The 22517-nt window shown below is 37.1% G+C and overlaps 1 protein-coding gene and 1 long non-coding RNA gene across 2 annotated transcripts; both read right to left on the bottom strand.

The window, feature by feature from the left end:
- Positions 1–6898: 6898 nt before the first annotated feature.
- Positions 6899–11354, bottom strand: gjb8 (gap junction protein beta 8). Its single transcript, XM_061918255.1, has 2 exons — positions 11168–11354; positions 6899–7854 (listed from the first exon to the last, which is right to left on the bottom strand). The coding sequence occupies exon 2, from the start codon at positions 7844–7846 to the stop codon at positions 7040–7042; it is 807 nt and encodes a 268-aa protein (XP_061774239.1). The 5' UTR covers positions 7847–7854; positions 11168–11354; the 3' UTR covers positions 6899–7039.
- Positions 11355–17160: 5806 nt separating this feature from the next.
- On the bottom strand, positions 17161–20656 carry LOC133564128 (uncharacterized). Its single transcript, XR_009809243.1, has 3 exons — positions 18724–20656; positions 18050–18658; positions 17161–17984 (listed from the first exon to the last, which is right to left on the bottom strand). It is a non-coding gene; the product is annotated as an uncharacterized LOC133564128 (long non-coding RNA).
- Positions 20657–22517: the final 1861 nt, after the last annotated feature.

Here is a 22517-nt window from a genome sequence, read left to right as displayed (position 1 = left end):
CTTTACCTTATCTTTTTGAGCCCGAACACAAAGAGGACGAGAAGTTTTAGAAGCCGAGTCGATGGATGCGGTTTTATTGTGACACTATAGCATTAGCATCATTGCTAGGTGCTAAATATAAAAAACTAACCATAATAAACTATTATAAAACAAAAACTTACTGTAATATGTCCACTGTCGCTGAGATGTTGACCGACGAGACACTCACATAATCAGTTTAGATGAAGAATCAGTCGCAATCCTCACAAAGCGTCTTTTGGGTTTCCATTTCGCCACATCGGGGGATGTGAAAGTGGACCAGCTGGTTGGTCCATGGTCACATTTGTCTACTAGTAGGTGAAAGATTCATGAATTATAATCTAGTATTGACTTTTAGCAAGTTTGAGACCAAGCAGAAGAAGCAGTGAGTCAACAATAGCAGCGTCAGCTAGCATTAGCTCACTGCTATCAATGCACCGCTAAAATACTCCATCTGCGATAGCACTTATAGTAACAATATCACTCATATTTGGTTCATTTTCAGGTCTACACATGTCAATGGAGTATTGTTGGCAGTTTTTAGAGAGTATAAAGAGAGGACCCTCCATCTGTTAGATATTTATTTACCATTTAGGACGCATAAAAACCAACATTTGTGTTCTTGTCTTACAGAAGGATTGTCAATGATATCTCTTTACAATTATTGCGTGTTTCCAGTTTGACTGACCTAATAATATGGTCAAGAGTGCAGAAACGTCATTACTTTGTTGTCAATCCACGGAAATCAACAAAGGTATTTGGAATAGAATATTCAAAATGGCCGACTGAATTTGTGACACTTTAGAGGGTGTTTTCACGTACTTTGCAGACTAAATACAATTGATATGTTTAATAGATGCAATGAAACACTTTTAGGTAAATAAAGTCAACTTGTATTTACACTTTAAAAATGTACAAAAACGGCCATTATTTATTTCTTTTGTGTGTGGCCGAGGATGGACATAATGTGGACCCTGTTGTAAAAAGTAGAATAATCCAAATGAAAAAGTCACTTATTTCTGTATTTATTGATACAATATCAACTTTTTTGTTGTTTTTTATGAATATTTTCTTTCAATTTCTTTCACAAAAAATAGTGTTAGCGTTATTTTGGGGTTAGTTTATCAAATGAAGAACTAAAAACTATTCAAACTAATATGAAGAGCTGTCACTTTTTATTGCATAATTCCAACATTTTTTCTCATAATTTGTCTTTATGAAATAAATTATATTTATATGCGCTTTTTCTCCAGAGACTCAAAGCAATTGACATAAAGAAAGCCATTATTTACATTTTGAAGCAACAGTGTGGGCAAGTGGGATTCAAAGCTGGAACCCTCAAGTCGCTGGCCCAGCTGCTCTACCACTGGAGCCACACTGTTAAATCACAATTTAGACTTTTTGTCTAATATTTTCAACTTCTTTTTTTTTTTCATGCTTTATCTCATAATTAGGAATTTTTAATCTCGTCATTTTTACTTTTAATCTCATGTTTTCGTTTTTATTTCTATAATTGTTTTTTTAAAAATGTCATTGTTAGTTTTTTTCATGATTTAGACTTTTGATCTTATAATTTTGACTATTACTCCATTTTAATGTATTTTTTATATCATAATTGTGACTTTTTATGTCGTAATTTTGAGTTTTGATGTCATCATTTCAATTTTTACTTGATAATCATCTTTTAAACGTATCATAATTTTGATTGATATTGTTTACATTTGTATTTTTGGGGTAATTTAAAAATGTAGTTAATTTATTTTAAATAAAAAAAAGTTTGACTTGGTTAAAATGGACTAAAATGGAATTTTTCAAATACAATCACACTGTGTGTGGTGGAAAATGATATAACAAAAAAAGAAAAAGCCTTGTCAACTTTATTTAATATTTATTATTATTATCATTTTTTTTATTCCTCTGAAAAATCACTTTCATTTTATTAGCAAGATGAAAACAGTCCAAGAAGTTACTTATTTCAAAACCGAAGGTCTCATTCTGATTAAAATAACATTGCAACAGTTTTTGTTGACTAATATTTGGTGGGCCAACAAAAAAGTAGCCATACTTAGTTGAATAAGAAATATTTGATGGGCCAACAAAAAAGTAGCCATACTTAGTTGAATGAGAAATGTTTGGTGGGCCAACAAAAAAGTAGCCCGAATTTGTGAAATGAGAAATATTTAGTGGGCCAACAAAAAAGTAGCCAGAATTTGTGAAATGAGAAATATTTGGTGGGCCAACAAAAAAGTAGCCATACTTAGTTGAATAAGAAATATTTGATGGGCCAACAAAAAAGTAGCCATACTTAGTTGAATGAGAAATGTTTGGTGGGCCAACAAAAAAGTAGCCAGAATTTGTGAAATGAGAAATATTTGGTGGGCCAACACAAAAGTAGCCATACTTAGTTGAAAGAGAAATATTTGATGGGCCAACAAAAAAGTAGCCAAAATTTGTAAAATGAGAAATATTTGGTGGGCCAACAAAAAAGTAGCCCGAATTTGTGAAATGAGAAATATTTGGCTGGCTAACAAAAAAGTAGCCATACTTAGTTGAAAGAGAAATATTTGGTGGGCCAACAAAAAAGTAGCCACACTTAGTTGAAAGAGAAATATTTGACGGGCCAACAAAAAAGTAGCCCAAATTTGCAGAATGAGAAATATTTGGTGGGCCAACAAAAAAGTAGCCAGAATTTGTGAAATGAGAAATATTTGGCTGGCTAACAAAAAAGTAGCCATACTTAGTTGAAAGAGAAATATTTGACGGGCCAACAAAAAAGTAGCCAAAATTTGTGAAATGAGAAATATTTGGTGGGCCAACAAAAAAGTAGCCACACTTAGTTGAAAGAGAAATATTTGACGGGCCAACAAAAAAGTAGCCAAAATTTGCAGAATGAGAAATATTTGGTGGGCCAACAAAAAAGTAGCCATACTTAGTTGAAATAGAAATATTTGGTGGGCCAACAAAAAAGTAGCCACACTTAGTTGAAAGAGAAATATTTGACGGGCCAACAAAAAAGTAGCCAAAATTTGCAGAATGAGAAATATTTGGTGGGCCAACAAAAAAGTAGCCATACTTAGTTGAATTAGAAATATTTGGTGGGCCAACAAAAAAGTAGCCAGAATTTGTGAAATGAGAAATATTTGGTGGGCCAAAAAAAAAGTAGCCTCACTTTGGACGAGCGTGAATTGATTGATAAACTCAAACAATGTTTTTACGTCGCATTAAAATACCGTCAATCATTTTTTACGACTTCTAATCAGGTGTCTCACGCCACAACTTTTTTCCCAGAGCGCCGAACGCAGCGTTGCTATTCCTGGACGTCCCCGCGAGGACAAAGACAAGGTTCTTCGGGTCTGTGCGATTAGCGGCCGGGCTAAAATAAGACACTTGTTGAAAGCTGATACAGGACAGCGCTGCACACACACACACACACACACACACAGACACACACACACACACACACACACACACAGAGACACACACACACACACACACAGACACACACACACACACACACACACAGAAAGTAGACACAGGTGTCACCTGGGAAAGCAAAGCGTCTGTGCACAAGTGTGAAGAAGACTTGCTGTCAACGCTGCTGCTAGCTTAGCCGCCGCTATTCACTCTAGCGCATGCTAGCTAGCAGGCCGACGAGGCGCCGTTTGACTTTGCAAGCAAAGAAATATGATTTTTATTTCCTACTATTTCGTTCTCCTAGTGAATCTTTTCAGTCGTCAGAAAATGTACCTCCAGAGTGAGACATCACTACGGTGATGACAGAACGAGACATCGCTCATTTGAATTGGACAACCAACACCGCCTGGCAGTTTTACCCAAGTGAGACATCTCTTGTGAGCTGGCAAATATAAATCAGAGTGAGACGTCACAAATGAGCTTACAAATTTAACCAAGAGTGAGACATTAATCACGAATTTATACATATTTTACCCGGAGTGAGACATCACTTGTGAGTCGACAAATATTGTTCAGACTGAAACATCACTAAGTTGGCAGATTTTGGTCGGAGTGAGACATCAATAAAAAACTTACAAATATTTTACCGAGAGTGAGACATCACTTGTTGGTTGCCAAATATTAGTCAGAGTGAGATGTCAATAAATTGGCGGATTTTGGTCAGAGTGAGACATTACTCATGAGTTGGCAAATATTAGTAAGAGTGAGACATCGCTTTATTGAGTTGACTAATTTGACCCCAGAGTGAGACATCACTAATGAGCTGACAAATATTAGTCACAGTGAGATATCACTAATGTGGACCGAGAAGCCCAAATATCTCAGAGTGGTACACCACCAATAAGCTTATGAATCTTACTACAGAGTGAGACATCCCTAATTTGAATTGGACAGATTGCTTGTAAATTTTACCCAGAGTGAGACATCACTAGTGTGCCGACAAATATTAGTCAAAATGAGATGTCACTAATGAGTTGGCAAATATAACTCAGAGTGAGACATCACTAGGGAGCTGGATGTTTTTTTATTCCAGAGTGAGACATCACTAATGAGTTGGTAAATATTAGTCAGTGTGAGACATCACTGAGTTGGCAGATTGTATCTGGCACACACGTTTTTATCTGTTACACCTGTTGTTTTTATCTGTTGTACATATTTTTATCTGTTAGTTGTTTGTATCTGTTACAAATGTTTTTATCTGTTACACGTGTTTGTATCTGTTACGCATGTTTTATCTGTTACACATGTTTTATCTGTTACACATGTTTTTTTAACTTTTTTTTACATGTTTTATCTGTTACACAGGTGTTTATTTGTTACACATGTTCATATCTGTTACACATGTTTGTATCTGTTACACATTTTTTATGTGTTACACATTTTGTATCCATCACTTTTGTATCCGTCACACGTTTGTATCTGTCACACAACGTTGAATCTGTTACACACCTTTGTATATGTTACACATATTTGCATCTGTTACACATGTTATATTTTACACGTTTTTATCTGTTACACGTGTTTGTATCTGTTAGTTGTTTTTATCTGTTAGACATTTGTATCCGTTACACAAGTTTGTATCTGTTACACATGTTTTTTATCTGTTACACATTTTGTATATGTTACATATCTTTGTATATGTTATACATCTTTGTATCTGTTAGGCCTGTGTTTATCTGTTACACATGTTTTTATCTGTTAGTTGTTTTTAGCTGTTACACTTGTTTGCATCAGTTACACGTGTTTATCTATTACATATGTTTTTATGTGTTACACATGTTTTATGTGTTACACATATTTGTATCAGTCACACGTTTGTATTTGTCACACACCTTTGTATCTGTCACACATCTTTGTATCTGTTACACGTGTTTATCTGTTACACATGTTCATATCTGTTACACATGTTTTTATCAGTTACTCATGTTTTTATGTGTTACACAGGTTTTATATGTTACACATCTTTGTATCTGTTTCACATGTTATCTTTTACACGTTTATATCTGTTACACATGTTTGTATCCGTCAGTTGTTTTTATCTGTTACATGTTTGTATCTGTTACATGTTTGTATATGTTACACATGTTTTTATCAGTTACACATGTTTTATGTGTTACACATCTTTGTATATGTTTCACATATTTGTATCTGTTACACAGCTTTGTATCTGTTACGCCTGTTTGATCTGTTACACGTTTTATATGTTAGTTGTTTTTATCTGTTACACATGTTTGCATCTGTTACACGTTTATCTGTCACACATGTTTTTATGTGTTACACATATTTGTATCAGTCACACGTTTGTATTTGTCACACATCTTTGTGTCTGTTACACATGTTCATATCTGTTTCACATGTTTTTATGTGTTACACATCTTTGTATCAGCCACACGTTTGTATTTATCACACATCTTTGTGTCTGTTACACATGTTTATATCTGTTTCACATGTTATGTGTTACACATCTTTGTATCTGTCACACATTGTTTTATCTGTTACACACATTTGTATATGTCACACATGTTTTATGTGTTACATATGTTTTTATGTGTTACACGTTTTATTTGTTACACAACTTTGTTTTTGTCACACATCTTTGTATCTGTTACACATGTTTTTGTGTGTTACACATCTTTGTATGTGTTACGCCTAATTGATCTGTTACACGTTTTATCTGTTAGTTGTTTTTATCTGTTACACAGGTTTGCATCTGTTACACGTTTATCTGTTACACATGTTTTTATGTGTTACACATCTTTGTATCAGTCACGCGTTTGTATTTGTCACACATCTTTGTGTCTATTACACATGTTCATATCTGTTTCACGTTATGTGTTACACATCTTTGTATCCGTCACACATTGTTTTATCTGTTACACACATGTGTATATGTTACACATCTTTGTATCTGTTACACATGTTTTTATGTGTTACACATGATTTTTATGTGTTACACATTTTATTTGTTACACAACTTTGTTTTTGTCACACATCTTTGTATCTGTTACACGTGTTTTGTGTGTTACACATCTTTGTATGTGTTACGCATGTTTGTGTCTGTTACACATGTATTTAGCTGTCGCACATCTTTGTATCAATGTTTTATCTGTGTATTTAACGTTGTGTCGTGTACTTAATGTAATATTGTATATATAATGTGTTAAGTAGTTAATGTGTAGTTAATGCATTTATTGTGTATTTCATGTGTTATTGAGTTGTCATTGTGTAGGTGGTGTGTATTTATTATGTATTAAAAGATATTTACATTTGTGAAGGGGAATAGAAAATAAATATAAAAAAGGTCTAATCAAGCAAATAATTCAGGACCCTCTGACTAGTTCTATTGAAGACCTGATGAAAACCTCCTAAAGACCTGTTGAAGACCTGTGACAAAAACCACCTGATTGTCTTTATTTTGTCCCACTCTGATGCAACCTCGGCTTGCGTCCCAACACTTTTGTCCAAACATCCGTTTTGTGGATTTGGCGTTTCCAGAAGAATCCGGGACGTCACACGCCCTCCGGCGGACCGGCGAGAAGCCGCTCCCTCAGCAGGCGGTCTTGCGGCCGGAAGAGTCCGAGATGAGCAGCTCGTTCTTGCGGTTCTGCAGGACGGCGTCGTCCCCAGTGACGGTCTCCTTGCGGCCGTAGGACAACTTCCTGTTGGTGCGGCCGGAGCACCTGAGGAGCGCCTTGGCCACCAGGTAGGCCAGCTCGGCCACGTTGAGCACCATGCAGGTGGCGGAGGAGGCCACCATGAAGATGGTGAAGACGGTCTTCTCCGTGGGTCTGGAGATGAAGCAGTCCACCTTGTTGGGACACGGCCACTGCTCGCACTTCACCAGCCGCGGCATCCGGAAGCCTCCGTAGACGAAGTAGAGCGCGTACATGAAGCCGCCCTCGAAGAGCAGGCGGAAGAAGAGGCTGCAGGTGTACGTCCACCACAGCGTGCCCGTGATGGGCAGCCGCCGCCTCCTCAAGGTCTCCAGGTCGGAGGCCCCGCCCCCGCCCCCGGCCCCGCCCCCGCGGGAGGCCAGGATGCTCCTCTTGTCGCCGCGCTTCCTGTAGGTCACGTGCATGGCCACCAGCAGGGCGGGCGTGGACACGAAGATGAGCTGCAGGCACCACAGGCGGATGTGCGAGACGGGGAAGAAGTGGTCGTAGCAAACGTTCTTGCAGCCGGGCTGCTGCGTGTTGCAGGTGAAGTCCGACTGCTCGTCGCCCCAAACGCTCTCCGCCGCCAGGACCAGGATGGTGATGCGGAAGATGAACAGCACCGACAGCCAGATCTTGCCCAGGCTGGTGGAGTGCTTGTTGACTCCGCCCAGCTGGGCGTACAGCGCCCCCCACGTCATGCCCGCACCTGCAGGGGGCGGGGCCACAGCCTCAGACCGGCAACGCACTTCCTGTCATGTCCTACTACAATAAAAGAACACTGCACTTCCTGTCATGTCCTACTACAATAAAAGAACACTACACTTCCTGTCATGTCCTACTACAATAAAAGAACACTACACTTCCTGTCATGTCCTACTACAGTAAAAGAACACTACACTTCCTGTCATGTCCTACTACAATAAAAGAACACTACACTTCCTGTCATGTCCTACTACAATAAAAGAACACTACACTTCCTGTCATGTCCTACTACAATAAAAGAACACTGCACTTCCTGTCATGTCCTACTACAATAAAAGAACACTCCACTTCCTGTCATGTCCTACTACAATAAAAGAACACTATACTTCCTGTCATGTCCTACTACAAGAAAAGAACACTGCACTTCCCATCATGTCCTAATACAATAAAAAAAACTACACTTCCTGTCAAGTCCCACTACAATAAAAGAACACTACACTTCCTGTCGTGTCCTACTACAATAAAAAAAAAACTACACTTCCTGTCAAGTCCCACTACAATAAAAGAACACTACACTTCCTGTCATGTCCTACTACAATAAAAGAATACTACACTTCCTGTCATGTCCAACTACAGTAAAAGAACACTACACTTCCTGTCATGTCCTACTACAATAAAAGAACACTGCACTTCCTGTCATGTCCTACTACAGTAAAAGAACACTACACTTCCTGTCATGTCCTGCTACAATAAAAGAACACTGCACTTCCTGTCATGTCCTACTACAATAAAAGAACACTACACTTCCTGTCATGTCCTACTACAATAAAAGAACACTACACTTCCTGTCATGTCCTACTACAATAAAAGAACACTACACTTCCTGTCATGTCCTACTACAATAAAAGAACACTGCACTTTCTGTCATGTCCTACTACAATAAAAGAACACTACACTTCCTGTCATGTCCTACTACAATAAAAGAACACTACACTTCCTGTCATGTCCTACTACAATAAAAGAACACTACACTTCCTGTCATGTCCTACTACAATAAAAGAACACTACACTTCCTGTCATGTCCTACTACAATAAAAGAACACTGCACTTCCTGTCATGTCCTACTACAATAAAAGAACACTCCACTTCCTGTCATGTCCTACTACAATAAAAGAACACTATACTTCCTGTCATGTCCTACTACAAGAAAAGAACACTGCACTTCCCATCATGTCCTAATACAATAAAAAAAACTACACTTCCTGTCAAGTCCCACTACAATAAAAGAACACTACACTTCCTGTCGTGTCCTACTACAATAAAAAAAAAACTACACTTCCTGTCAATTCCCACTACAATAAAAGAACACTACACTTCCTGTCATGTCCTACTACAATAAAAGAATACTACACTTCCTGTCATGTCCAACTACAGTAAAAGAACACTACACTTCCTGCCATGTCCTACTACAATAAAAGAACACTGCACTTCCTGTCATGTCCTACTACAATAAAAGAATACTACACTTCCTGTCATGTCCAACTACAGTAAAAGAACACTACACTTCCTGTCATGTCCTGCTACAATAAAAGAACACTGCACTTCCTGTCATGTCCTACTACAATAAAAGAACACTACACTTCCTGTCATGTCCTACTACAATAAAAGAACACTACACTTCCTGTCATGTCCTACTACAATAAAAGAACACTACACTTCCTGTCATGTCCCACTACAATAAAAGAACACTACACTTCCTGTCATGTCCTACTACAATAAAAGAACACTGCACTTTCTGTCATGTCCTACTACAATAAAATAACACTACACTTCCTGTCATGTCCTACTACAATAAAAGAACACTACACTTCCTGTCATGTACTATTATAGTACATCTACATTCTTGTATTGCACGCATGCAGGAGTTCACAATATAACATTTTAAAACTCTTTAAACATTTGAAATAATATTCAAATTTTAAACTTTTTAGCTCATAATTTTTGTTGTTTTGTTAATCTCATAAGTATAACTTTTTATCTCATGGTTTTGACTTTTATTTCATAATTATGACTTTTTATCTTTTTTGTTGACTCATATTGATTTTTTGTATTATAATTTCTAATTTTGTCTTAAAAAATCTAACTCAAAATTATGAGTTATCTCGTAATTTTGATTTTTCGTTCGACAATTGACTTTTTATCTTATAATTTTTTACTTTTTACCTCAGAATTTCGACATTTTTTATTTAATAATCATGGCTTTCTATGTAAAAAAAAACAAACAAAAAAACATTTTATTCCATAATTTTGACTTTTTATCTCATAATTTAAACTTTTTATCTCATAATTATGAATTTTAGTTTTACAATTTTCGATTTTTAATCTCATAATTTCGACTTCATGTCATAGTTTCGACTTTTACCTCATAATTGTGATTTCTTTATCTGATAATAATGATATAATCATACTATATTTTCTTAATCTCATAACAATGACTCATAATTTAAATTATTTATTTTATAATTATGAATTATACCTCATAATTTCGATTCATTCAATGATTATTAATTTTAATCTCATAATTTCGACATTATCTCATGATTATGATTTACCATTGGGGTGTTCATGGCAGAAATGCATTTCCTTGTTTTTAATATTTACCACATATCTCCTAATAATAGACGTAATAAAAACAATTAAATGAGATGTAAAAACTCAATTTATAAACAAATGGTTAAGCAAGTTTAGAAACAAAAAATCGTATTTTGTTTATTTTATGTTTCAGTGTCATATCTGCATCCTAAGGATGATTATAATAATAATTAATATTTAACATAGAAGTCCATAGAAGCTCGCAGTTCCACTTTCCGCCACTGAGCGGCGCTGCTGTTCCAGCACATAAATCAAGTCAGGCGAGGAAGAACTTGGCTAGCCTAGCCTTGACAACACAACAATTGGTAAGTTAGCTTTTTTTTTACGCTAAATGACTGTTGGAAGTGTCAATTACGATCATTTAAAATGAATTATTTTTGTCTCACAAGTCAATAATGTACAATATTAATGTAGTCAATAATAAATGTCCTTAAAGAAGTGGCTCAGATGTGGCAAATGAGCAATATATCTTTGTGTTGCATTTAACTACATTTACTAAATAAGCTACTCTGCTACAGTCCTAATTATCATTCAAGTCCAATTGAAATGAGCGTTTTGTGTTTCCAAGAAGTTTAAAATACATGAACATTTTTAAGGCAAATTTTGGTAAGTAGTTTCTTGTCATCAATTGTTGAATTAATGAACTCCAAATGTCTGAGACTCACCTGTCTGCGTGGGAACAATCCAGTCAAAGCAATATTTCTCTAATCTTCCATTAAAGGGGAACAGAATGAGTCATTTTTAATGTCTGGCCTTCAAAGAGAAACAACAAAAAAGTGGAGCGCTGTTGAGATGAACAAAGTTTCCTGCAAAGACACCTGAAACTTCTCCAACTCTTCATCTAAGGGCTGAGGGGCGGGGCTAAGCCCATCACCAAACTGTGTGTGTGTGTGTGTGTGTGTGTGTGCGTGTGTGTGCGTGTGCGTGTGTGTGTGTGTGTGTGTGTGTGTGTGAGGGAGGGTGCAGAAGCGGCCTACGTCTGCATGTTGGAGCTCCTCTGCCGCTCACCATAAAGCACAACTTGTTGTTGAAGTCGCGGTCAAACGTCCTCCATGCCGATAAAAACTTCCAGGAAAGACTTAATAGTCTGAGATTTATGAAAATGGAAGTCAACAAAAACTTTTTCTGGGCAATTCATCAATGATGACATCTCATAATTATGACATTTATCATATAACTTTGACTTTTTATCTCATAATTTTGACTTTTTGTCGCATCGTTTTGATTCATCTCATAATTGTAACTTTTATCTCATCATTTTGACTTTTTAATCACATAATAATGTCTTTCGATTTCATATTTTGTACTTTTTAATTTCATAATTTCAACTCTTTACCTCATAATCAAGACTTTCATATTTCATAACTTTGACTTTTGATCTTCTCATTTCAACATTTCATCTCACAATTTCGATCTAATGATTTTAACATTTATCTCAAAGTTTGATTCATCTCATAATTTCAATTTTTATCTCATAATTTCAATTCATCTCATCATTATAACTTTGTTTTATAACTTCAGTTCATCTCATAATTATGACATTTATCATATCATTTTGACTTTTTCCTCTCATAATCAAACACTATTCAATCAATCAATGTTTATTTATATAGCCCTAAATCAAAAGTGTCTCAAAGGGCTGCACAAACCACGACATCCTCGGTAGAGCCCACATAAGGGCAAGGAAAAACTCACACCCAGTGGGACGTCGGTGACAGTGACAATGATGACTATGAGAAACCTTGGAGAGGACCGCATATGTGGGCAACCCCCCCTCCCTAGGGGACCGAAAGCAATGGATGTCGAGCGGGTCTAACATGATATTGTGAAAGTCAAATCCATAGTGGATCTAACATAACGGTGAGAGTCCAGTCCAAAGTGGATCCAATATAGTAGTGAAAGTCCTGTCCATAGTGGAGCCAGCACGAAACCATCCCAAGCGGAGGCGGATCAGCAGCGCAGAGATGTCCCCAAACGATACACATTCTGGGTCCCGACTCTGGACAGCCAATACTTCATCCATGGCCACCGGACCTGTGTTCCTCCCGCCCCCCGTCCATAAGGGAGAGGGGGACAGAGGAGAAAAATAAGAGAAACCCCAGATCAACTGGTCTAAAAAGGGAGTCTATTTAAAGGCTAGAGTAAACAAAAGAGTTTTAAGATGAGACTTGAATGTTTCTACTGAGGTAGAATCTCTAACTGTTACCGGGAGGGCATTCCAGAGTCATTTTGCCCGCTATGGCCAATTTCCACATTCAACCAGGTTTCCTTTCTGTGGTAGTTTGACAATCAGACCCTTCCTCCAATCACAAGGTATTTTTTCCAGATTCCAAATATCTGATGATCCTATGAAGTTTTTCTTTATGTCCCAGTTCAACACGTCTGGGCTGATCATATCAAGGCCACCAGTTTTTTCCCACTTTGAAACAATTGATCTCTTCTTTGGTTTTTTAGGTTTATGTTAATAGTCTCTATCTGGTAGTTCTCCTCTCTGCTGTCAACTGAGTTTGTGGGCGTGTCTCCATGAAGTATCTCTTCCAGGTGTTCTTTCCATCTTTCTTTCCTTCCATCGTCATCATCTTGCTTGTCTTTAGCACTCGATGTATTGCATTTTTCAGTTATTTCACGTGTCCTTCATCCATATAGTCTTTTCTCATACTTCCCTTTACTTCTTGATCTTTTGCTTTGCACTCCTCCTGTGTCACTTTCTTTTTTGTTCCAAGAACTTCCTCTGCTATCGGGTTGTACATTTTGACAAAGTGGATCCACCTTGTTTCTATATCAGGTTCTTCTGGTATAGCTTCTTAAACGACAAACTTGTTTTTCAGTTCCAGGCTGAACTCGCTTTTAACGGTCTTATCCTGTAGTTTCATGACTTTGTATTTTGTCCATGTACTTGATTTATGTTTTTGTCTCATGAATTTACAAATTGCCCCTCTCATGACTCGTATCTGTAACTGAAGATCTGGGTCTTTGGTTTACTGATACATGATCCGTTTGATTTTTTTCTTCTTTTATCTGGTGACGTCTATGTATTTTTGTGGAAATAAAGTTCCTGTAACGACATACTTGATCATACCTCAAAAATCTACCAATCTTTCTCTGTTTTCTTTGATGGTACCAGTTCCATCAGTTCCCATGACCCTCTCTTTGTCTTTAATTGCTCCAACTTCTGCATTCATATTTGTGATCATTTGTTCACCTTTTCCCTTTCCACTTAATGTTGTAGTCATCTTCTGCTTCTCGGTCAGCGTCAAGTGAAAGATGAGAATTTGATGAATTTAGAGTAGTATCTTGCAGTTATGATTCTGTGGTTTATAATTCTCCATTCGGGACGGCGTGGCGCAGTGGGAGAGTGGCCGTGCGCAACCCGAGGGTCACTGGTTCAAATCCCACCTAGAACCAACCTCGTCACGTCCGTTGTGTCCTGAGCAAGACACTTCACCCTTGCTCCTGATGGGTGCTGGTTAGCGCCTTGCATGGCAGCTCCCTCCATCAGTGTGTGAATGGGTAAATGTGGAAATAGTGTCAAAGCGCTTTGAGTACCTTGAAGGTAGAAAAGCGCTATACAAGTACAACCCATTTATCATTTATCATTCCATGAGAGCCGACCCTGCAAACGTTGACATCGTTATTGCTAGCCCACTTCCATGTATACCATCTTCTCTGCCCGAACAAAACCAGTCTCACCAGTAGTTCGTTTCATTTGACCAAACCCAGTCCACCCACAGTCACCATCATGCTGTGGTCATTGAGGAAATGGATGTTGTCGTCCTCAGGAAGCTGGCAGTCTCTCCTCCGACACCTGGTTTTATTGGTTCAATTTGAGTGCTTCTGATTCCCTTAGTAGATGAGTTTTTCGAACTCGCCCATTGCCCAACCGCCAACCTGCCAACTTGTCTGACTTCTACTTCTGTCCACCTGTCCACCTTGGGTGACCCTGCCAAGAGTTCTGGACTCCAGACGGCATAGGTCTTCAAGTTACAGAAGCACACACCCTCACCAAGGTCTAGGTGGTAGCCCTCTCCCCCGTACGAGGGAGCGAGGATCAACTTCTAAAAAACACTCAAGTGTTGTGAGGAATACGTCGGTAAAGAAAAAGTCCTACGTTGGTCTTTGATGTTTACAAAAGCACCAAGTTAGGTTACTCAAGACAACAACAGGAAGTAGGTAAACCTCAGTTTTTGTACCATTCCTTTTTCCATCAACTTTTTTGCCACCATTTTGTTTTGCTTTCACATGTCAGTTATTGTACCAACAAACTTTACCCCAAACAAACTTATCTCTTCTTTTCCACTTTATTTTATATTTTCAACTTTTGATCTCATAATTATGACTTTTTGTTTGATCATTTCAATAGATCTCATAATTAAGACTGTCTTTTTACACCATAATAATGGCTTATCTAATAATTATGAATTTTGATCTCATAATTATGACTTTTTGTCTCAACATTTGAACTTTTCTCCCCACACTGTAATTATGACTTATCTCATCATTTAGACCTTCTATCTCACAATTTCGACTTTTTACATCATAGTTACGACATAGCTAATAACTATAACTTTTGATCTCATAATTATGACTTTTTGTGTCATAATTTCGATTTTTTTTCCCTCATGGTTATGTTTTGTCTTATAATTTCGAGTGACCTTGTAATTAAATTTTTATTTCACAATTTTCTATTTATCTCAGTTATCAACTTTTTATTTCGAATTTTGGTGTCTGAAAATGATGACGATTTATCGCATGATTTTGACTTTGATTTCATAATTTCGACTCTAGCTCATAATTATGAGTTTTAAAATGTCCATGTTTTACTCAAAAGTTAGATTTTGAAGATCATATAATTATGACTTTTATCTCTTCTACTTTTTATCTCATTATGCGTTTTAAGTCATATTTTCAACTTTTAATTCCATAATATTGAATGTTTATCACATAAATATGACTTTAGACCTTTGGATTTGTATCTCATAATCATGACTTTTATCTCATAATTTTGACTTTTTATTTCATAATTATGCCTTTTTATCTGATAATTTCGATATTTAATTCTATAATTTTGACTGTTTAGCTCATAATTGTGATGTTTTATATGAAATGTCATAAATTAGAATTTTGGCTTTTCATCTAACAATTTCGATTCATCTCATAACTTTTTACTCATAATTTGGATTTTTAAGATGATAAAAATCTAATTACAATTATAAATAATCAGATTTTTTTTCTTATATATTTTTTTTATAATTCCGATTTATCTTAAAATTATAGCTTTTATCTCAAAAGTTCAACTTTCTATTTCATAATTGTCTTTTTATCTCATATTATCAACTTTTTAATTTTTTATTTTGAATTTTTAGCTCATAATTATAACCTTTTCTTCTCAAGATTCTGACTATTTATCCCAGGATTTCGACTTTGACTTTTTACCTCATAATTTGGATTTTTTTTAATCCCATTATTCCTTTTTATCTCATATTTTCGATTTTTTTAATTTCATAATTTTGACTCTTTAGCTCATAATTGTGATGTTTTATATGAAATGTCATAAATTAGAATTTTGGCTTTTCATCTAACAATTTCGATTCATCTCATAACTTTTTACTCATAATTTGGATTTTTAAGATGATAAAAATCTAATTACAATTATAAATAATCAGATTTTTTTTCTTATATATTTTTTTTATAATTCCGATTTATCTTAAAATTATAGCTTTTATCTCAAAAGTTCAACTTTCTATTTCATAATTGTCTTTTTATCTCATATTATCAACTTTTTAATTTTTTATTTGGAATTTTTAGCTCATAATTATAACCTTTTCTTCTCAAGATTCTGACTATTTATCCCAGGATTTCGACTTTGACTTTTTACCTCATAATTTGGATTTTTTTTAATCCCATTATTCCTTTTTATCTCATATTTTCGATTTTTTTAATTTCATAATTTTGACTCTTTAGCTCATAATTATGAGTTTTACAATTTCCATGCTTTAATCACAATTTCGATTTTTTTAAAACGCAGTTGGGGTGGTCTTTAATGTTTACAAAAACACCATGTTAGGATTGCTTCAAATAAAAAAAAGGCTTAAAAGTTATTCAAATCTCAGTTTTTATCATGTCCTAACTTCTGTACAATTCAGTTTTTGATGAGCATTTTTGCCATCATGCCCAAGTGTTCCTGTTGGTGCTTTTGACCCGAATACTACTGGAATATAATCCAGCATGGGTCCAAAGAAAGTTGTGAGTGCCAGCTCTTTGATAAAGTGAGAAACACTAACACCTTGAAGAAATAACTCATAGCAAAGTACAAAGGTGGCCATAAAAGTTGAATTATTTTAAATAAAGTGTAGTATTCATGTGTGTGGAACAGATTTATTGGATCTTTACAACGTGGATGTTGTTGGTGTCTTCAGTTTTTGCAAGGTTAGCTTTGCAAAGACTTGTTTTGTATTCCCAGTTGAGCGGGACAAAGACTAAAACATCTTTGGTGTTTCGACAAACCCATAAAGTCTTGGGTGTTGATGACAAGGTCACTGACCAGGAAGTAATGTGTGACCAAATAGCGATACCATGTGACCAAATAGCGATACCATGTGCTTGGCAAACAGTCATGACACGCATCTCTTCACCAAATAATCAAGACAGAGCACATTCCTTTGTTTGATTCTTTAATCGCAACTTTATGAAGACTTTCTGCACTTCACCTAGTATTTACTGGAACTACAACATCCTTGCCTTTAAAGCAACAATATGGGAGAATTGGCTCATGCTGGGCCTTTCACTCTGAGGGGTGTGCCGATACAACCTTGTCACTTCCAATACAATATTGATATCGCAGCCCCGAGTATTATCAGCAGTAATCATACATACTTGTGTCATTTTGTAGTGTAGAAATAGTGAAATGACTCAAAGAACAAGGCTAGCTATATAAAACATACTAACCTATTTATTATTAACCTTATGCTTTCTTTAAGTTGAAGTGGAGTGGTAATTTTTTTTTTGGTGACACCTCATGGTCACAATAATTCATGAAGTTGAATGAATGACGCGGACACGTTTGTTACTGGATACCTTCCATTATGCCTTAGAGACTTTGTATGTAGGTGATATGCACCTGTAATTATCTGATACTTGTTTATGTTGTTCAATGATTATTACCTATGTCTAGCTTGTGTGCTATTGTGTGCTTAGCTGTACCAGGTACCTGCTCCACTAAGACCTGTGTGTAGTACGTGTGGAGCACCTAGTTGTCATGGCAACCCCAGGTACCTGCTCCACTAAGACCTGTGTGTAGTACGTGTGGAGCACCTAGTTGTCATGGCAACCCCAGGTACCTGCTCCACTAAGACCTGTGTGTAGTACGTGTGGAGCACCTAGTTGTCATGGCAACCCCAGGTACCTGCTCCACTAAGACCTGTGTGTAGTACGTGTGGAGCACCTAGTTGTCATGGCAACCCCAGGTACCTGCTCCACTAAGACCTGTGTGTACTATGTGTGGAGCACCTAGTTGTCATGGCAACCCCAGGTACCTGCTCCACTAAGACCTGTGTGTAGTACGTGTGGAGCACCTAGTTGTCATGGCAACCCCAGGTACCTGCTCCACTAAGACCTGTGTGTAGTACGTGTGGAGCACCTAGTTGTCATGGCAACCCCAGGTACCTGCTCCACTAAGACCTGTGTGTAGTACGTGTGGAGCACCTAGTTGTCATGGCAACCCCAGGTACCTGCTCCACTAAGACCTGTGTGTAGTACGTGTGGAGCACCTAGTTGTCATGGCAACCCCAGGTACCTGCTCCACTAAGACCTGTGTGTAGTACGTGTGGAGCACCTAGTTGTCATGGCAACCCCAGGTACCTGCTCCACTAAGACCTGTGTGTAGTACGTGTGGAGCACCTAGTTGTCATGGCAACCCCAGGTACCTGCTCCACTAAGACCTGTGTGTAGTACGTGTGGAGCACCTAGTTGTCATGGCAACCCCAGGTACCTGCTCCACTAAGACCTGTGTGTAGTACGTGTGGAGCACCTAGTTGTCATGGCAACCCCAGGTACCTGCTCCACTAAGACCTGTGTGTAGTACGTGTGGAGCACCTAGTTGTCATGGCAACCCCAGGTACCTGCTCCACTAAGACCTGTGTGTAGTACGTGTGGAGCACCTAGTTGTCATGGAAACCCCAGGTACCTGCTCCACTAAGACCTGTGTGTAGTACGTGTGGAGCACCTAGTTGTCATGGCAACCCCAGGTACCTGCTCCACTAAGACCTGTGTGTAGTACGTGTGGAGCACCTAGTTGTCATGGCAACCCCAGGTACCTGCTCCACTAAGACCTGTGTGTAGTACGTGTGGAGCAGCCTGGACACACGCTGCATGTTGTAATGAAAGACTATTTTTCACCACTGAAAAAGAAAATCCAAATTATGAGAGAAAACGTGCAAATTATGAGACAAAATGTCAATTATGAGATAAAGGGATAATTATATAATAAATTCATAGTTATGAGATACAAAGTAAAAATGATGAGATAAAAAGTCATAGATATGAGATAAGTGTAAAATTTGATAATTATGGGATAACGATTTGATGATATCTCAAGTTTTGGACTTGTATCTCATATTGATGACTATTTCTCAATCCTAACATTTTATCTCATAATTCTGACTTTTTATCTTGTGACTTTTTCTCATAGTTCTAACTTTTTATGTCATAATTTCAATTTGTATCTCATAATTATGACTTATCTCATAGTCATGACTTTTGTATCACATGATTTGAACTTTTTCCTCATTTCAATTTTTTAATCTCTATATTCTAACGTTTTATGCGATAATTTGAACTTTTTTTTTTCATAATTCTGACTTTTTAGCTCATGATGACTTTTTCCTCATCATTTTAACTTTGTATCTCATTTTAACTTCTTTATCTCATAATTTTTACTTTGTATCTTGTAATTCTCACTTTTTATCCTATGATGACTTTCTATCTCATCTGATGACTTGTTCTCATAATTTTAAATTATTTTAATTTTTTAGTTTTTATTTCATAATTATGGATTTTTATCTTATAATGATGACTATCTCATAATTTCTACTTTTTATATCATAATTATGACTTTTATCTCATGACTTTATCTCACATTAATGACCTTTTCTCATCATTTCAACTTTATCTAATTTGAACATTTTTCATCTCATAATTCTGACTTTTTATCTCATGACTTTTTATATCATCTGATTTTTTCTCATAATTTAAATTTTTTTATTTCATTATTTGAACTTTTTATCTCATAATTACTTTTTTCATAATTCTAAATTTCTCACGTTGATGAACTTTTCTCATCATTTCGTCATGTCTTGTGATCATGTTTTGTTTAGTTATGTTCTGTTTTGTTTAAGACTCCATTGTTTCCTGTTTTTGCACTTCCTTGTTTGCTTTGTTTCCATGCCAACCCATTAGTTTTCACCTTGTCCCCATGTCACGCACCTGTTTTCACTAATCACCATAGTATTATTTAAGCCACGGTTGCCAGGTAGTCAGCCTGGCGACTTTACCTCTGTTACTCATGCCGGTCCATAGTTAAGCTTCTTGTAAGTTTTTCTTTTTCATGTCACAGATATCGAGTTTAGTTTCATGTTCCTAGTTTCTGCCTTAGTGCAAGTTTTGTTTTCACAGCCAAGTTTTTGTACCTCCTTGTGAGCGCCTTTTGTTTGTTCCTGTTTTGAGTTAAGATTAAATGATGTCCTTACCTTCACGCCTTGCCCGCTCCAACTTTCCTTTTGTCTTCCGGGAAAACAAACCGCAAAGTCCACGCCTTGTTGACACATTATAACTTTTATTTCATTTGAACTTTTTATCTCAAAATTTTAGACTTTTTACCTCATCTGATGAATTTTTCTCATAATTTGAACTTTTGATTTTATAATTTAAACTTTTTATCTCATAATTATGAATTTGTATCTTTATAATTATCTCATCATTTCAAATTTGTATCTCATAAATATGACCCTCTTATCACATAATGATGACTTATCTCATGATTTAGACTTATTCCTCAACATTTCAACTTTGTATCTGATAATTATGACTTTATCTCATAATCATGATTTTTTGATGTGATAATTATGACTTTTATGTCATCATTTCAATTGTTTATATCATAATCAATCAATCAATCAATCAATCAATGTTTACTTATATAGCCCTAAATCACTAGTGTCTCAAAGGGCTGCACAAACCACCACGACATCCTCGGTAGGCCCACATAAGAGCAAGGAAAACTCACACCCAGTGGGACATCGGTGACAATGATGACTATGAGAACCTTGGAGAGGAGGAAAGCAATGGATGTCGAGCGGGTCTAACATGATACTGTGAAAGTTCAATCCACAATGGATCCAACACAGTCGCGAGAGTCCAGTCCAAAGCGGGTCCAACTCAGCAGCGAGAGTCCCGTTCACAGCGGAGCCACCAGGAAACCATCCCAAGCGGAGGCGGATCAGCAGCGCAGAGATGTCCCCAGCCGATACACAGGCAAGCAGTACATGGCCACCGGATCGGACCGGACCCCCTCCACAGGGGAGAGTGGGACATAGAAGAAAAAGAAAAGAAACAGCAGATCAACTGGTCTAAAAAGGGAGTCTATTTAAAGGCTACAGTATACAAATGAGTTTTAAGGTGAGACTTAAATGCTTCTACTGAGGTGGTATCTCGAACTGTTACCGGGAGGGCATTCCAGAGTACTGGAGCCCGAACGGAAAACGCTCTATAGCCCGCAGACTTTTTTTGGGCTTTGGGAATCACTAACAAGCCGGAGTCCTTTGAACGCAGATTTCTTGCCGGGACATATGGTACAATACAATCGGCAAGATAGGATGGAGCTAGACCGTGTAGTATTTTATACGTAAGTAGTAAAACCTTAAAGTCACATCTTAAGTGCACAGGAAGTCAGTGCAGGTGAGCCAGTATAGGTATATATGTATGTATATATGTATATAAAGGTATATACAGTACAGGCGTAATGTGATCAAACTTTCTTGTTCTTGTCAAAAGTCTAGCAGCCGCATTTTGTACCAACTGTAATCTTTTAATGCTAGACATGGGGAGACCCGAAAATAATACGTTACAGTAGTCGAGGCGAGACGTAACAAACGCATGGATAATGATCTCAGCGTCTTTAGTGGACAGAATGGAGCGAATTTTAGCGATATTACGGAGATGAAAGAAGGCCGTTTTAGTAACGCTTTTAATGTGTGCCTCAAAGGAGAGAGTTGGGTCGAAGATAATACCCAGATTCTTTACCGTGTCGCCTTGTTTAATTGTTTGGTTGTCAAATGTTAGAGTTGTATTATTAAATAGAGTTCGGTGTCTAGCAGGACCGATAATCAGCATTTCCGTTTTTTTGGCGTTGAGTTGCAAAAAGTTAGCGGACATCCATTGTTTAATTTCATTAAGACACGCCTCCAGCTGACTACAATCCGGCGTGTTGGTCAGCTTTAGGGGCATGTAGAGTTGGGTGTCATCAGCATAACAGTGAAAGCTAACACCGTATTTGCGTATGATGTCACCTAGCGGCAGCATGTAGATGCTGAAGAGTGCAGGGCCAAGGACCGAACCCTGGGGAACTCCACACGTTACCTTAACGTAGTCCGAGGTCACATTATTATGGGAGACACACTGCATCCTATCAGTAAGATAAGAGTTAAACCAAGACAGGGCTAAGTCTGACATACCAATTCGTGTTTTGATACGTTCTAATAAAATGTTATGATCGACGGTATCGAAAGCAGCGCTAAGATCGAGGAGCAGCAACATAGATGACGCATCAGAATCCATCGTTAGCAATAGATCATTAGTCATTTTTGCGAGGGCTGTCTCCGTCGAGTGATTTGCCCTGAAACCGGATTGAAAGGTTTCACATAGATTGTTAGACGCTAAGTGTTCATTTAACTGCTCCGCAACAATTTTTTCGAGGATTTTTGAAATAAAGGGAAGGTGAGACACCGGTCGGTAGTTTACCAT

This window comes from Nerophis ophidion, linkage group LG13, assembly GCF_033978795.1.
Source record: "Nerophis ophidion isolate RoL-2023_Sa linkage group LG13, RoL_Noph_v1.0, whole genome shotgun sequence".
Taxonomy (NCBI): domain Eukaryota; kingdom Metazoa; phylum Chordata; class Actinopteri; order Syngnathiformes; family Syngnathidae; genus Nerophis; species Nerophis ophidion.
Note: the sequence above shows the minus strand (reverse complement) of the source record. Positions and strands in the feature narration are given on the sequence as shown.

Bases quoted from the DNA above. Each gene is read 5' to 3' on its own strand.
- gjb8 (XM_061918255.1), bottom strand. From the start codon at position 7,846: ATGACGTGGGGGGCGCTGTACGCCCAGCTGGGCGGAGTCAACAAGCAC.